At 37.8% G+C, this 16,722-nt stretch overlaps 3 protein-coding genes and 1 pseudogene across 3 annotated transcripts; 1 reads left to right on the forward strand and 3 right to left on the reverse strand.

Annotated features, from left to right (window-relative positions):
* Positions 1 to 949: 949 nt before the first annotated feature.
* On the reverse strand, positions 950 to 3,809 carry LOC106444985 (pectin acetylesterase 6). The gene is made up of 13 exons (XM_013886447.3): positions 3,467 to 3,809; positions 3,307 to 3,389; positions 3,113 to 3,242; positions 2,971 to 3,044; positions 2,792 to 2,878; positions 2,582 to 2,706; positions 2,431 to 2,491; positions 2,268 to 2,321; positions 2,093 to 2,170; positions 1,908 to 2,013; positions 1,678 to 1,823; positions 1,489 to 1,595; positions 950 to 1,262 (listed from the first exon to the last, which is right to left on the reverse strand). The coding sequence occupies exons 1-13, from the start codon at positions 3,654 to 3,656 to the stop codon at positions 1,112 to 1,114; spliced, it is 1,392 nt and encodes a 463-aa protein (XP_013741901.1). The 5' UTR covers positions 3,657 to 3,809; the 3' UTR covers positions 950 to 1,111.
* Positions 3,810 to 5,486: 1,677 nt separating this feature from the next.
* Positions 5,487 to 7,100, reverse strand: LOC106444986 (peptidyl-prolyl cis-trans isomerase CYP20-3, chloroplastic-like). Its single transcript, XM_013886448.3, has 7 exons — positions 6,894 to 7,100; positions 6,600 to 6,770; positions 6,358 to 6,520; positions 6,206 to 6,294; positions 6,067 to 6,121; positions 5,891 to 5,976; positions 5,487 to 5,803 (listed from the first exon to the last, which is right to left on the reverse strand). The coding sequence occupies exons 1-7, from the start codon at positions 6,945 to 6,947 to the stop codon at positions 5,648 to 5,650; spliced, it is 774 nt and encodes a 257-aa protein (XP_013741902.1). The 5' UTR covers positions 6,948 to 7,100; the 3' UTR covers positions 5,487 to 5,647.
* A 455-nt stretch (positions 7,101 to 7,555) lies between these two features.
* Positions 7,556 to 9,135, reverse strand: LOC106447744. Its single transcript, XM_013889717.1, has 3 exons — positions 8,707 to 9,135; positions 8,336 to 8,603; positions 7,556 to 7,794 (listed from the first exon to the last, which is right to left on the reverse strand). Exons 1-3 carry the CDS (start codon positions 9,133 to 9,135, stop codon positions 7,556 to 7,558), a joined length of 936 nt encoding a protein of 311 aa, XP_013745171.1.
* A 6,252-nt stretch (positions 9,136 to 15,387) lies between these two features.
* On the forward strand, positions 15,388 to 16,038 carry LOC106449049 (annotated as a pseudogene).
* Positions 16,039 to 16,722: the final 684 nt, after the last annotated feature.

Below are 16,722 nucleotides of genomic sequence, written 5' to 3' on the forward strand. Positions count from 1 at the left end.
GACTTGCGGGTACCGTCTTCTCCGGCTAAACTCTACTGTGATAACAAGTCAGCATTGCACATAGCTATGAATCCTGTGTTTCATGAGCGAACGAAACACATTGATATTGACTGTCATACAGTGCGTGATCAGATTAAAGCCGGCAAGCTGAAGACATTTCATGTTTCTACGACTGCTCAGCTTGCAGATATTCTCACCAAAGCGCTTCATCCGGGTCCATTCCATTCTTTACTCAGACGTATGTCCATTTCAAGTCTTTATCATCTCGAACCAGACATCTCGATGGTCAAGACTTGAGGGGGGCGTATTATGATATTAGATTGGTTATTGATATCGGTTTGTTCCGGTTATCTAATGGTTAGCGTATCTATATATATTAATGTAAATGTAACAGACTTTCTCTGAGCTTGTATTGAATGTGAATAACAAACTTCTTGATCTTCATCTCTTTCACTCTCGAGCTCGCTATCTCTCTCATCTGGAATCGAGTGTTAATATTCTTTTCATGTATTTTACTATTATATTTGAGTTTGTTGAAGCTTCTTAAAGCAAAGATACGGGGTATGTGCGTGCGTCTTAATATTGAGGTGTTATGTGCGTGCCTTCTTTTTGAAGAGAACTATTGATACTATATTTTATTTCTACTATTTTGATTTTAGATTATGCACTAACCCCGCCGTGATTGATTCGGGCTTCTTTTTTTTTTTCGTTTTTTTATTAATTCCCAAATCCTAAAACGTGAAAAAGATATGTGTGGTTGCCTGGTTGGTTAGTGCGTACTCCAAAATCAGAAACTTAATTTTGTGGACACGCTGGAGCTACGATAATTATTCTTTTTAAGCTCTTACAGATAAACTTTCATGTTCCCATGCAATATTGCGTCTATCTTCGTTTTTGTTAGAGGCTTGTATCGCAAGTCACCTCCGCAATTGTCTAATATATTTGCAGATTTATAAGTCCAGCATAATATATATTATAACCATGTTATTTCTTTCTCTTTGTGATATATATTCTGTTCTGCGTACATGGATTTGCTTACTAACTTAGATTCAACATTTGAATCAAATGGTTATAAAAATATGAGGTATGAAAGAATAAGGCCTCCCTATACCTACTGAGCTAAGAACCCGAGGATGATCGTTGTCAACACTAGAGAGACCAGAGAGGCTCTATGAAGAGGAAAACAAAACCTTGAAGAAGAAGAAGAAGAGATCTCTGCAGCTTTTGGATCAACACTCCGATCTACACCTGTTTGATTAACACTGCACAAAAGAATATATATATATATATATATATACATATAGGATAAATATAATATTTGAAACAAAAGCTTATCCCAGTCGAAAATGATGTCAACATAAATATAAATTATGATCTGAATCAACAGATAAAATGGTTCTCTTATGAGAGTTACATGAATGTTACAGATTTGGGGTTTAAGATAAATAAGTTTGAAAGAATAAGATGGGGTTTCAAAGATTTACTCACTCGAAAATCAGATTGTGACATGTTTTGTCACATGGGTAAGCACAGTCGATGGCTTTGATATTTTTGGCTCGGTCGAAGTACCAGTCACCTACAGTCTCTGCCACTCTCTGCTAACAAAGACGATCGTGAGCAGGAGTTTAATAACTAACCTCTGTATGATTAAAGAGTTCTTTTGAGGGGTGATGTTACCTTTCCGTTAAGTTGGGGAGAATCTTGGGCAAACCAAGTGTCCTGTCTTTCGGTCTGACAATGCGCGAAGCAAGAGTTTATGAAAAGACCGTTCTGGTCGGATTTTGAGAATGAATTTACGGCATACATCATTTGGTTCCTGAAGTCTATTTTATGGAAGGAGGAAAAAAAAAGGTATTAGAAACCATCAACGTGGTGCAGGCTCAAGCATAGAGTAGAGAAGAGTGGACCTTGGAAGAATTGGATCTGTGATGAGTTACATTGCGAGTGATCTGATTTGCATGCCTTCCAGATGCCGCCTGGGTCAGCGGTTGGAGGAGCTAAGCTCTCTTGGATCTGTTAGAGAAAGTTCAAGAATCAAACACCGTGTACGGATGAGACAATGGTCAAGATGAAAAAAAAACGAGATTATCACCTGCCATGAGTCATATGCTGTGTTGAGAAGAAACATTGGGGTTTTGATGTCTGAAACCAAGTTCTGAGGAAAGAAGCACTGAGGAAAAAGCACAAAAGATTCTCTCAAGGCCTTGTCTACTTGTTGTAACTTTGCAGGATCAAACAGTGATATTAAAAAGGTGAAAGAGATGTACCGAGGTAGGATCTAAATGGTTTGTACAAGTGCTGGACAAGCCCTTCTGGAGGTTCTGTAAATCAACAGAAAAAAGTATCAAGTGAGCATATGATAATTTTAAGTTATATACACTTTATTCATGCCTATTTCAAAAAAAAAAAAAAGTATGGATCTGAGGTTACCTGCACTGTAACAACACCTTGGAACATATTCCTGAGCGAGTGGCCCCCAGAGACATCCACTCTGCATTTTCCATCATAACATTTCAAAGTTTTCCAGAAAATAATACTTCTCCTAAAACAGAAAAGCAAAAAAAGTTGAAGAGATAATTACGCGTCTAGAAACATTCCAGCATCACTTAAGCACTTGACTTTAGTGGAACTAGGCAACAGCTCTCTGAACTCATCACAGTGCAAGATGGAAGCTAATCCCCCAGCTGAGCATCCAGAAAGCAGAGCCTGTGATAAAAAAAATATTCACTTCCAAGTGATTAGATAAGAAGATCAATAGTCTGATAGAGACCCAGTGAAATGTAAAAAAGACCTGGTTTGCTTGCTTCATGCCTAAAGACAAGAACTCTTCCATAGCCGCTTGCCAAATCCGTTGTCCTCTATAGAAAATTTGTGAACTCTACAAACAAGCCATTTGCAACAAACCATAAGAAAAAAAAAAGGTATAGATTGTGAACCACAAAACACACTATTGTCTCTCATCTGACTAACCTCGTCCTGACTATCACCAGCGAAAGACGCACCATCACAGTACCGCAACTTGACCCTATTCCAGTTAAAGAAGTCTGCAAAAGCCACCAACAGAGTTGGTTATAATACAACTATTGAGCATTTATAAAATGAAGTAACAAACCAGGATTCTCTAGAGGCTTATTGCTCAAGATCCCAGTGAAAGGCAAGGTCTTTTCCATGAAATTAGAGGAGCCACGTCGACTGGTTTTGCGATACACACAGGTCCTATGGTTGTTACACCATCCCCCACCCTACACATCACACAAATTGCATTATAAAACATTTAAATTTGTAGAAGGTTACTAGTAGAGATACCTCAAGCTGGATAAGCCAATTGTTAGCACCAGAGCCAAAACCACGATCCAGATGATAACCAGGTAACGTCCCATCTAAGCACACTGCACCATCATTTCAAAAAACACAATCAAGATTCGATGAATCTGAGTCTACGAGAGAGAGAGAGAGAGTGTGTTACCAGCTCCTTTGGAGCCAGCTCCTTGGATCAAGGTGAGAGGCACCATGGCGACCTCAGGCGCCATCAGCTTCTTCTCGAGCAGCGATATCGCAATCTCAGTATCTCCGTCGCTAGATCCGCTCCGAACCACCGCCGCGGCTGAGCATAGCGAGCACACAATCCACAACAACAACAACACGCTCCTCATCATCTCCTTCGCTGAGCTTAAGGAGAAAGCTCGAGCGAGCGCGAAAACTTTGGATTGAGAGATTGAATTTCGATTTCTTTTTGTTAGTCTAATCACAGTGACTACTAGTGCATGAAGAAGAGACACAACAATAAAAATTCAAAATGATTTTTATTGTTGTAAAGTGAAAAAAAAAGAGTAAAGCAGATGAAGAAGCTTTTTATAAATTCTCTCTCTCACGCGCTTCCTTTCTGTAATAATCATGTTCCGTCACCTAATTGTTTTGTTTTAATTTAATAAATAAATCACACTGCATTAAATTCCATTATTTGTTTGCTTACAAATTTCGCAATAAATTTTTACAGATTTCATAATTGAGATTTAAATGTTTAAATTTTTGGTACTACATAGTACGTAAAATAACACAGTAAAGATACTATGAGGTTTTTATTATTATTTGTACAGTGAAATTAAAATTTATAGTAGCAGGAAGTAATTTTTTTTCCCCTTAATTTGATTCACAAATTTTTGTAAGATATTTCTGAGCATTTAGCAGATTTGTTTCTTTCTAAGACAATAATTTGATATTTTATTCTGAATGACATTGTATATTAGATTATACTAATCGTTGATTTCCTACTATAAATATAATGACAGGTGCATGTTTTTATGCTTCAAATGTTCCTCCTCTTTCTGCGTAAATCTAGTTTTCTCAAAGAATGTAATAAATGTTATCATATTCTTAGATGTTCCTCCTCTTTTGGCGCATGTTCAGATCTCTTCTCATCTTTAAGTCTTTAACAATTGTTTTCTTCTTCATTTCCTTTGGTGATTTAAACTGCCACATCATTTTTGCAATTTCTGTGCTCAACAAATACATTATTACTACTATATCAATATCATTAATAATCAATGAATATTTTTGACTGTTATTTTGGATATCAAATATAAAATTAACAAAATATAAAATCTATATAGAGGTTTTCAAATAAATCATGAAAATTAGATTAGAGCTGCGATTCATTCTTGAGACAGAAAGTAAAGTCTCCGGTTAGATATAAAAAAATGTCTCCAGTTAGGTCATCCACCTTCGCTGATGAGTTTAAAAAAATATGTTCAACTTCTTAGTAGATAAATTTACCCCTTTTTGGATAAATTTACACCAATTTGTGTTTATATCTGAAAATCAAGTTCAAATCATAAGTACTCCTAAAAGATGTATGTTCTGGAAAAAAAAATTGTTTCAAAAAGATACATTTTTTACCTTTTCAATGTATGATTTTATGAAAAATTGTAAGTTTCAAAAAAATAAATGGTGTTTATTGAATTTCTATTAGCTAAAAGTTGTGGAAAATTGTTATTCACAAAAAACAATGCATATTTAGTGAGTTTTCTTAATATATGTGAAAAGTCTAGAATATGCATCTTTTAAAAACAGAGGGAGTAATATATACAAACTAATTTATAGATAAATTTCTTATTTTCTAAATGGTGACCGGCTCATTTCTTACACCTTTGAAGCAGCCATTCGCATTGCAGACATCGTTGAACCACGCAAAGTGGTAAAAAAGGTCGCAACAAGATTCTTATTACATTTTCAGACACAGAAACTCGTCTCTATGCATCTTTTTTGTATTTTTCAGATGCTCTTCGATGATAGTATTCGTAACATCGGTAGTGCTAAAGCAACAGGGCTAAAAACCGTGTTCATTGGTGACTCGGTGCTAGTTCCAGGTGCAGACTATGCACTAAGCAGCATCCATAACAAGCTATACCAGAATTATGGGAAGACAACAAAGATAATAAGCTCGAGCCACTTGTTCAGCAAGCCCCGGTTGCAACCATGGTTCTAGCTTAAAGACAAAACTCTAATAATATAACCTTATTGTACTTTTTTAAATCATGCATCCAAAATAAAGAAACAAAAGACCATATAACTTTTTAAAAAAAAATCTTTGGTTTCTTATTCAGAAAAAAAAAAACAGAACAAAGATCCACCGGTTTGGTGGTGGTTATCAAGCGTCCATTGAGAGCTCTCCACATGCATAGATTCTGCAAGCTTTCTTCGGAACATCCATAGCACGTGTCTCCTGAGACTCAAGTCTCCTCACAAGCTTCATACCTTCAATGACTTGTCCAAACACAACATGCTTGTTGTCTAACCATGAAGTCTGCAAAAGCCAAAAAAAAAAAAAACAAAACTTTGTGAAATTAAAGAATCTATACTTTTATAACAAATAAAGTGAAAGAATTGTTACCTTGATGGTACAAATGAAAAACTGACTTCCATTAGTATTAGGACCAGCGTTAGCCATGCTCAAGATTCCAGGTCCAGTATGCTTCACTGTAAACATACAACCAATTAAATACTATATTCACAGAAACAAAAAAAAAACAAGAATGCTTCTTTGTTAGTAAATAAATATATACTCACGGGTGAAGTTTTCATCTTCGAACTTAGCACCGTAAATACTAATACCTCCAGTACCCTGTAAGACCATATCAAATCAATCACACATACGACATAACAAACAATCTTTCATCACAAAAAAGAAAAAGAAGAAAAAACATACATTTCCCTCGGTGAAATCACCTCCTTGGATCATAAAGTCCTTAATGATACGGTGAAAGGAAGAGCCTTTGTACCCATACTTCTTCTCACCTGAATAAACCAAGTTCCTACTTAGCCACAAAGTTACAAACTTTCAAGATAGAGAGAGCTTACCAGTACACAAGGCACGGAAGTTCTCAACTGTTCTGGGGACAACATCACCAAACAGACCCATCACAATCCTTCCAGCGACTTCACCACCAATCTCCACATCAAAGTAAACTTTGTGTGTCACTTTAGCTTGAGGAGGTGCTAGCACTTCTTCCTCCTCCTCCTCCTATCAACACTAATCCATAAGCAACAGAATAACATATCTATTGATTATATGAGAAAGTTAGTTTTTTTTTCAATCTTACAGCGGCCATTGATTTAACACAAGCTGTTCTCTGGAGCTTGTAAGCTCCGGAGATTGTCTTAAGCGGGAAGCTTGCTGCGTAGTGTAGTCTTGAAGATAGTGAGGAACGAGCTCCGAAGCGAAGTGATTGAGGTGTTCGATTTGCGGAAACGAGCTGCGACCTCACACCAATCTAAAGAGAAACCAAGGAAAGGACTTTAAGACACCAACACACACGCAAGGACAGCAAAACTCGATGAACAAACACTAAAATCGAGAAAACAAATCTGTAAAATGTAGGGTTGGAGTTTCGAACCTGAGAGATGGTGCGAGAAGTGTGAACCATCTGCGATGGAGACGAAGAAGCCATTGATTGATTGATTGATGCTGTAAGAGTAAAGTGAAGAAGAAGAAGACGACGACGACTGTGTGTTGAATGTCTTTTGCTTCAGACAAGAGTGTCTAGTTCCACAGATGAAACCGCCTCTCGAGCTTGTTTTTTTAAGGGTAAAGCGACTGTGGTTTGGTGATATCGTTAACATCTCATGCTAACTTACGCTGCATTGAGTAAAACAACTGGGCCTATTTTAATTAAATCTAGTAGGCCCAGCCCAGTAAGATCTCAGACTGAAGTCACACTGAGCGGATCTTGGTTCCTGTCAGGTCTTTGTAACCAATGCCCAAATGTTCCAATTTACTATGATTAATATGAAGATTAAAATCCCAATTACAATTATACCACTTATTCACTTTGATGCGTAGTGCAATCTCGAGAACAATGCAAATGAAGACAATAATCAACACATAAAAATCACCAAAGATCTATTCTATTAAAGCATCTAATAAGTTCCATTAGACGGATGATCCCTCACACAACCAAGAAAACATTAAAAAAAAACTACTCTACTTTTTTTATTCCCTGAATGTGGTGTACAACATTTATTAGCTTAGAGATCCTACTAGCCATTGGAATCACCATTAGTCACTAGAATTATTAGTCAACAGAATCAGCACCAGTGGCCTTGGTGGTGGTGGTGGTGGATGTGGAAGCACTTCAATAAACCTGTAATTTTTCTTGGTCGTCAAAAGATCAACAACATCGAGAAAGTCTTGTGAGATGTCGCTCATGACTAACATCAACGTCGATGGTTCAGGATGCTCAGCTGCCCAAGCCACAATGTCCTCCAACATTTTGGTGTGTCTCGCGTGTTTCTCTCCTACAAATTAACATATCAAGATTCAGAACCTAAATATATAAAGAAAATGAGTTTAATGACGTCGATAAACGAATGCACGTTTAGTGGGTCTCTCGTACAACAACTTCAATTTAAAGTAAGCCCATTATTTACAGGTAACCCCCAGTTTTTGTTTTGTTTGCAACTTCGCATTGGCAGAATCTTTACGAGTGTCATTGGAGTAAATGTGAGTTCTACTTGTTGATCACACAATTGGGTGATTTTCCAAAATCAAAAAGTAAAACATTTCTATATTGGTATTTTATATTTTAAATGTAATCTGGTATTGTTCCAAAAAAAAATGTAATCTGGTATACAATCTCGGTTTTCTTTTTTGAATGAATGCTAAATTTTATTCATTAAAAAACCTTTTTACATCAAGTGAGACCTTTATATGAAAGAAATTCTACTCCTATCCCATTTCCTATACACTTTCTGCTAAAACCAGAGCAAAACTTCATGTCTAAGCAGTCTCCTATTTACACTCTAGTAGCAAACCAGTACTGCAAAATGTTCTCCAGACCTTTGACACCTTTCAACTGAGTCAGACTGAGCTTATTACGAACGACCTTATCAGTGAGCTTAGATAAAACCCTTGCCGGCATAGCTTGCTCACCATGCCGCCTCCTGTTTCGTTCTCTCCACAGGGAGTATAGAGTCACTTGGAAAGTGTAGCGAAAACAGAAGCGCTTCTTCTTATCCATGCCCGAATCAGTAAGTAGCCTTATGAGCTCATCCCACTTAACAGAGTACGTGCTGCGTAGAATTCCTCTCATGAGGTGTTCCCATAGCTGTGAAGCATAAGAACACTCAAAGAAAAAGATGCTTGCGCGATTCAGAGGCACTTTTGCATAGGATACAAGTTGTGTCAACACCTTGGCTCCAGCTTGATACTCGATCCATGGTAGCTAATCTGTCTCGCATAGCTAGCCAAGTCAGGAACGCAAATTTCGGCGTTGCTTGAGAGAACCAAGTGCATCTTCCCCAATCGCATTGAATTCCACTTGCCCTTGTCAACTTCCACGTTTCATGGGTTGAGAAGTTTGGTTTGAACCCTGACTCCCTTCTCCACAAATCAATATCCTTCACTTCATACCTCTGTTTCTCTTTGATTTGCTCCAACTCCTTTTCAATCTCAATTAGTATAGCACTTCTGTGTCTTCTTCTCCTCCGTTCATTTAGCAGAACTTCCTCCACTGTGGCTTCACGCCTAATTCCCAGATCAATCACCCCACGAGGCCCCAGTAAATCCGACATCACACCCAAGTTAGACCAGTTATCATACCAGAAAGAAGTGTGACGGCCATTTCCAATCTCTTTCATGTGAAAAGATCTTACTACCTCTCGAAGCTTTAAGAGTTTTCTCCAAATCCACGAACCTGCTTGAGACGTGAGACTAACCTCCCAGAAACTTTTCCCCTTAAGCAGGTTTGACTTGATCCATTTGCTCCAGAGAGAGTCCCCCACTAGCAATCTCCAAATTAGTTTAAGCCCCTGCACCTTATTTACTTCCTTCAAAGCTCTTATGCCTAGCCCTCCTTCTTGTTTTGTCTTACATATATCTTGCCAAGCCACTTTTGCTCCTGTCGACTTAAGTTCCGGGCCAGACTAGAGAAAAGCTGAACAGAGTTGTTCAATCTCCTTGGTGCATTGGCCAGGTAATCTGAAAGCCGCTCCCCAGAAGTTTACAATACTCATCAAAACCGATCTGATAAGCTGCAGTCGTCCTGCATACGGGAGAAAGCGGCTAGTCCAAGAACATATGCGACTTCTAATTTTCTCCAGCAGTGGCATATAATCTTGCCTCCTCATGGCCTTAGTCATCAAGGGAAGACCCAAGTAACGGACCGGGAGTTCACCCACAGCGAAAGGGAAGTTTCTGAGAATCCTACCCTGCTCCACTTCAGATACACCTCCCATATAGATAGTGGACTTCTCTAAACTGATGGAGAGACCCGACCACACTTCAAATTTCTCAAAAACGTCAAGAATCCCTTCAACAGATTCCTTAGTACCCTCTACAAACACCATTAAGTCGTCCGCGAAACACAGATGGGTAAGCGACAGAGACTGGCACCGGGGGTGAAGCCCAAACTTCTTGTCTCTCGCTGCCTTATCAATTTTTAAAGACAGAACATTCATACAAATCACAAATAGATAGGGCGAGAGAGAACATCCCTGTCTCAATCCTCTAGCACTCTGAAAATAACCAGCGAGATCACCGTTTACTTGAACCGAAAAGGAGGGGGTGGTGATACATAACCGAATCCAGTGAATAAACTTTCCAGGGAAACCCATCGCCAACAAGCTGTTTAGAAGGAAGGTCCACTGAACCGAGTCAAACGCCTTTGAGATGTCAATCTTCATCGCACAGCATGGAGAAATCTCCTCCTTATGATAGTCTTTTACTATTTTCGATGCCAGCAGAACGTTTTCCATCACCAGTCTTCCTTTCACAAACGCAGATTGGTTTTCTGATATGATTCTTGGTAGTAAAATCTTCAGACGATTGGCAAGAATTTTTGACACAACCTTATATAGCACATTGCAACAAGCAATTGGCCTATAATCTCGCATTTCCAGCGCATCAGTCTTCTTAGGGATAAGGGCTAATATAGTTGAGTTGATGCCTTTCGGGAGAAAACCAAATTGAAAAACTGATTGAACCGCTATTGTGAAATCCTGAGAAATTACTGACCAGCTAGTTTTGAAGAATTCGCAAGGATACCCATCCGGACCCGGGAATTTGTTTGATGGCATGGCGAAGAGCACCTCTCTGATCTCCTCCGCTGTGACGACATCTTGCAAACGACTACAGTCCTCAGTAGTACATTCGAAATCAAGGAGGTCCCTCAGCTCGTCCACCGTAGCCCCTATGAAGTTAGGTGGAACATGGTTGAGAATCTCTGAGAAGTAACTTTCTGCCTCGGTTTTGATTTGTACATGTGTGGTAGCAGAGCTTCCATCCTGACACCTGATCTCACTCATTGTGTTTTGTGCTCGTCTGGTCTTGATCGAATTGTGAAAAGTTGTGTTGTTCTGATCCCCCACTTCCAACCAATGAAGCTTAGATCTTTGCTTAAGAAAGTCTTCCTCTATCTCTGCAACATGTAACCACTTATCATATGCTGCAGCTTCCTCCAGAATCGCACTCTGAGAAGGGTTAGCTAATGTGTTTTTCTGTTTCTCACAAAGCGAGCTGTAAGCATTCTTTGTTCTAACAGTGAGATTTCCCAAATCCTCTCTTCCCAGCTCCCGTATCAAAGGCTTCAGATTTTTTAGTTTCTTGGAGAAACGAAACATGGCAGAGGTCGAATGGAATAGTTTCTCGGTGGACTCTCAGTACTGCTTAACCATAGGCAAAAACTTGGGGAGTTTGCCTATAGCGTTCACATATTTGAACGGTCGTCGGATCTTCCCTGTGTCAGGAAGGAGTTTAATCGAGCACCTCATGTGATCTGAACAACCTCCCGAAGCAAAGACAGAGTAAGCGTTTGCAAACCTATGCAGAGCCACATCATTTACTAAAACTCTATCCAACTTCTTGCAGACAAGCCCTTCTTCTCTCTTGTTACACCATGTAAATAGCGGCCCCTGATAACCCATATCTGAAAAGCGACAATGAAGCACCATCCTTTGAAATTCTCGCATTCCAATCGGCCATCTCACCAGATTATCAACTCCCGAGTGTTCTCCACTGTCTAGAATCTCATTAAAGTCTCCCATCACTATCCACGCCTTATTTTTAAACATAGGGGAGTTGTGATGGTGGCAAAGATCCTCCCACAACTCTTTCCTTTCTTCTGCTTGATTGCTAGCATAAACAAATGTGCAGAAAAACTCTTCTTCATCTTGTAAAGTAACCGAACAAGTAACTAACTGCTCCGTTTTGTAGACCGGAGTCATACGGACAGTATCTCTCCAAAGAACCCAAATTCTACCTCCTCTACTGTGCTCATAGTTTGTCATTGCTGACCAGTCTCTGAACACATACTTCAAAAAATTTTCAGCCTTCTTCTCTTTCACTCTAGTCTCCAAAATACAACCAAACTTCATATCTTTTCCCCTCAACCACTCTTTAACCACGGACTGCTTCAAAGGTTTGTTGAAGCCGCAGATATTCCAAAAGAAACTCGACATATTAATGATGACGACAAGAAGACCTAGTGCTCATAGCCATCGGATTCACATTCTGTGACCTAGCTTTCTTTGCCTTCCCGCCTTTGCTTTTCCCCTCCTTTATCTGTTGAGCAGCCACTGTGGTGTCAGTTTGAACCACACCATCCTCAGTGCCGACTTCTTTACCAGCCTTTGATTCTGTTGCTTTAATCTCCCCTTCCTCATCTTCCTCATCATCCGTGTACATACTAAGAACAGCATACTTTGAAGCCGTTATATGCGTATCTACCGCCTTCTGAGGAGTAACCACTGGTGATCTTCCCACTCTCACCGGGGAGACATTGGACCAATTGTTTGCCTCTTCTGTTACTGTGTTAACTGCTTCCTTAATCGACTGTTCCACAGGTTCCAACTGTTGTGTTACCTCTTTCACACTTTCTACCTCTGCTCTGCCCACTCCCGTGTTCCCACTCTGCAAATCCTTCATCCCTTCCCCATTATTTTCCTTCTGCTGGTTTGTAGTTTCCATACTTCGCACAATCTCCAAAGCTTTATTTATCTCCTGTTGTTGTGTGATTTCCTCCCCTCCTTTAGTCACCTTTCCCCAAGTCTTTCCTTTTCACTGCACAGACCTCCTCTGTGTGCCCCCACTTATCACAATGCTTGCATCTGGATGGAAGCCATGGGAAGTGGAAATCCACAACAAACTCCTTACCATTCTTTGAAAAGTTTATCTCTTGAGGCAGGGCCTTTGAGACATCAACCTTCGCAAAGACTTTGGCCACTTCGAAATTAGTACACGCAATAGTCTCAGGGTGCAACTTTCACTGGGTATCCCACTGCGCTCGTGACAAAGCTGAGACCTTCCCATGAAAACATGTGGAGTGGAACTCCCCGGAGGTGAACCCACATTGGAACAGCCTCCTCCTCCTGCTTCTCTTCCTCAGACCTTGGCGTCCACTTTGTAACAATCATCGGAACTCCGGCGATGTTCCACATTCCTCTCTTCAGAATCTTCTCTCTGGCTTTCGGATTCGATACCCTGAACCTCATTGTTGTTGCGTTCACTTCGTATACATCTACCTTCGCCGATGAATCTCCGTACTTCCAAATTTTGTTCAACACCATGTGGACTTTCGCTACGTGAGGAATGATGTCGAAAAACTTCCCCATCACAAAATCCTCCCACAACAGCGTCGAAGTAGTTAGAACATCATCTGGGATCTCCACCGAGTGTAATCCCCCCCTGTTTGTAACCTCCACTTCGAACTTCTTCAAAACCTTCTTATCTTGTGCTACAGAGAGCCAACTTGGGACTGCCTTCTTCACTTCTGCCAAAGTATCTGACTTTCCCACCGTCGAACCCTCATCCCGAACCTCCGTTTCGCCCTTATCCCTCGTCGGAGAGACTGGCGAACCCGGCGGCGCAGCCGAATCCATCCTCACAACCCTAAAACCCAAAATCGCCTCCAAAATCGCACTTTACTGAAACGGTGCGTTTTACGTAGTCCACCTAACCAATAAAAATACTACAATCTCGGTTTTCATACATCTGTAAGAAAACGACATTACTTTTGCGTTTAAGAAAGGTTAAAGAAACTGATAAGATTTATGAATATGCATTGTTTTTATATGAACCATAGTACATGGTCTTAGCGTATCATCATTAGTTGATCTCTCACATGTATTTCTATAATAAGAAAACTGATCATAAAATAAGAAAAAGAAAGAAGAAAAGCTTTCAAACGAGAATAAATATTTTTGAAAGATTGTTTTACACATGCAGCATAATTAGTAATTCAATTTAAATAAATAAAAAATAATCATAAAATTAAAATTAAAATATTAATAATTGAAAGAATCACACACATATTTCTAACTAAATAACGATGCTCTTAGAAAAGGCCAAAGAGTCCAAGATCATTTAACTACCATCCTGTTTGACCTCGGTGTGAACTCATTTTGGCACTTCTGATTACTTGAGATCTTCTTTTTTTGTTTAAATGTCGAACATGCATAACCAAGCCTGTACGAAATTTTCCATTACGTGGGGTCAAAATAAATTGATGAATCGGTAAACCAGCAAACCGAGATTGTGACTAAAGAGAGTGACGTTTGCTAGTTTATCTACTAATAATAACAATCTCAATTAATTCCAAAGGTTGTGAATCCACTTATGTTGAAAAATTGTGTCTTTTGAAAAAGAAGTGTAAAGGGTTGTGTTTTTTCTAAAAGTTCTATGTTGGAAGGTTTTGTCTTTTCCAATTGATTTCTAAGGTTGTGAATGCACTTATGTTGAAAGGTTGTGTCTTTTGAAAAAGTAGTGTAAAGGGTTGTGTCTTTTCTAAAAGTTCTATGTTGTAAGGTTGTGTCTTTTCCAATTAATTCCTAAGGTTGTGAACTTCAATTTGTGTCTTTTGAAAAATATGTATAGAGAGTTGTGTCTTTTCTAAAAGTTATATGTTGTAAGGTTGTGTCCTTCTAAAAATAGTCTAAAATTTGTGACTATTCACTAGTATCTTTTAAAAAGTGAGAAGTTGTGAGTATTAGAAGAATGCGACTATTCATATTGAAGGGTTGTGACTATTCAAATAGGCCTTAAAAAATCTATAAATAGTCTCTCCCATGCATTTTTTCAAATCAAATTTTCACTAATCTACTAATAATAAAATGGTGAAAAAAATAATGTCAAAGTTGCAACTTTTCATCTAAACAAGGTGTCTTTTCATCTCAAAGTGGGATTGCTTTAAAAAATATTGGTTTTATTTAAGTAATGTGTTAGTTTATATAATAAGTGTTGGTATTTTATAAGAACTCTCCCAAATTAAAAAAAAATATTATAAATGAGACGGGTTATATTAACGTAAATCAACATATATTTATTACAATAATCAATTTTCTGAATATTCATTTTCAATAAATAAAGCAGGTAGATAAATATACAAAATAACAATTACCAACATATAAATTATAATTGTTTAAAATTATAAACTAATAATTTTAATATTATGTCTTAAATAGGAAAAAAAATTATATATCATGCAAAAAAAAAAAATGCATTTTGTTCAAAAAGTGGTTGAAGATAACTATCATGTGAAAAATGTATGAAAAAACTTAAAAAGGATGAAGACACAATTGTATGCAATATGTGTTTTGATAAAAAATTAAAAGGAACATTAAGGTTTATAAAATATATATATATATATATATTTGAATACTTTGTAAATCATATTTTAATCATCAAAATTTAATTTAATTATTTATATGATTTAATTTTTTTATCAGGCATATATAGATTATAATATATTCTTTATAAAATATAATGAGTTCCCGTGCAATATTGCACGGGCTCTTTGCGTAGTATATTATAAAAGCAGCGTGTAGTTTTTGTTGTTGGTCGTTATTGACGGGTTTCCCTTGATTGTCAAATAGGGTGGGCGGGGCCAGCTGTACCACCACTAAATTCAAACAACAAGGTTACACGCAATGTCTGAGAAAAATCTCCAAATCTCCTTAAATTAGGGTTTCGATCATTCGATGGAATTCACATGATGGCGTCGTTCTCAGTGAGAATTGCCTTACTTTTTCTGGTTTTCTGCTTGATCGGTTTACAAGCTGCGGATGGGCAAGCTGGCGGCGACATCTGCGGTGGGGTTCCGGATCCATTTGCTTGCCCAACAAACTGTGTCCAGGAGGATCTGGTTTGCGGAGCCGATGGGGTCACGTACTCGTGCGGCTGTGACGACGCAGCGTGCAATGGAGCTCGTGTAGTCAAAAGAGGAGCTTGCGACGCAAGTAACGCTGGAAGTGATTCTGTACGTGGATAAGCTTTGTTATTGATTCATATCGTTTGGGTCTTCTTGTTCGGACTCTCTCTTCTCGTTGGTGTTTTCTGATCTCAAGACTGGTGTTTGAGATGTTGTATCATGTTCTTCTGTTGATCACATGTTGAATGGTTTCTTTTTCCTTTGTGTCTGTATGTTCTAAGTTGAGTTGTTGTCTCAACTTAGAATACACGTGTTGTGTTTGTATGTTCTAAGTTGTGTTTGTATGTTTTTACGCTGTGTGTCAAGCTCTCTAAATCACAAATAAGCTTATTATAAATCACTAGATTTTTTAACCGCGCTACGCGCGGATAAGATATTATATGTATTTACCAATTCTAAAAAATAATGTATAATATTGTATTATATTATTTAAAGAATAGAAAATAAGACTACATAACATAAATATATTTTTTATATTTTCTTTGTGGAAATCATTATGTTGTTTGATTGTTGTAGTTAATTCACATATTTGCATAGATATTTGTGATAGATGAATAACTATATTTTTATTATCAGTAAATAATATATATTTATTATATAATATAAGAAAAATAGAATTATTTACTTTTTAACAAACTTGTCTCAAGTTGGTGACTCGGTTATAGACATATCATATTCGAATGAAACATTTTTACACTTATCAATCTTCTAACAATCAAGAAAAAAATCTGAATATCAAAACAATATCTCATACAATCTCTTTGTATAATAACTGCTCTGAAAAAATTGAATTTATGCATAAAAAAGGACTGGAAATGGATGTGCATATGTGTTATCTAAGTCAGCTTTACAAAAAACTATTTATAGTTCATATATCATTTATGTCCATCCTATTTTTTTGTCCATCATTTCTTAAACATCTTGAAATAAGTAATGCTAATTAATAATAAACTTTTTGCTCACAAAATAAAAATCAAATTTGTCTAATTATCGCTTAATTTGTCTAACTGATATATGTATTTCT

Source organism: Brassica napus, chromosome A4 (assembly GCF_020379485.1).
Source record: "Brassica napus cultivar Da-Ae chromosome A4, Da-Ae, whole genome shotgun sequence".
NCBI classification, from domain to species: domain Eukaryota; kingdom Viridiplantae; phylum Streptophyta; class Magnoliopsida; order Brassicales; family Brassicaceae; genus Brassica; species Brassica napus.

What these genes read in the sequence shown, in the direction of transcription:
- LOC106444986 (XM_013886448.3), bottom strand. Translation starts at nt 6,947, where the DNA reads ATGGCTTCTTCGTCTCCATCGCAGATGGTTCACACTTCTCGCACCATC. An exon ending in GTGTTAAATCAATGGCCGCT is followed by an intron (nt 6,521 to 6,599) that starts GTAAGATTGAAA and finishes TAGTGTTGATAG; the next exon opens with GAGGAGGAGGAGGAAGAAGT. An exon ending in TTTTCATTTGTACCATCAAG is followed by an intron (nt 5,804 to 5,890) that starts GTAACAATTCTT and finishes TGGCTTTTGCAG; the next exon opens with ACTTCATGGTTAGACAACAA.
- LOC106444985 (XM_013886447.3), bottom strand. Translation starts at nt 3,656, where the DNA reads ATGATGAGGAGCGTGTTGTTGTTGTTGTGGATTGTGTGCTCGCTATGC. An exon ending in CTGGTGATAGTCAGGACGAG is followed by an intron (nt 2,879 to 2,970) that starts GTTAGTCAGATG and finishes GCTTGTTTGTAG; the next exon opens with AGTTCACAAATTTTCTATAG. An exon ending in CTCCCCAACTTAACGGAAAG is followed by an intron (nt 1,596 to 1,677) that starts GTAACATCACCC and finishes CTTTGTTAGCAG; the next exon opens with AGAGTGGCAGAGACTGTAGG.
- LOC106447744 (XM_013889717.1), bottom strand. Translation starts at nt 9,135, where the DNA reads ATGAAAGAGATTGGAAATGGCCGTCACACTTCTTTCTGGTATGATAAC. An exon ending in GATTAGCTACCATGGATCGA is followed by an intron (nt 8,604 to 8,706) that starts GTATCAAGCTGG and finishes TATGCTTCACAG; the next exon opens with CTATGGGAACACCTCATGAG. An exon ending in TCAGTTGAAAGGTGTCAAAG is followed by an intron (nt 7,795 to 8,335) that starts GTCTGGAGAACA and finishes GTTAATTTGTAG; the next exon opens with GAGAGAAACACGCGAGACAC.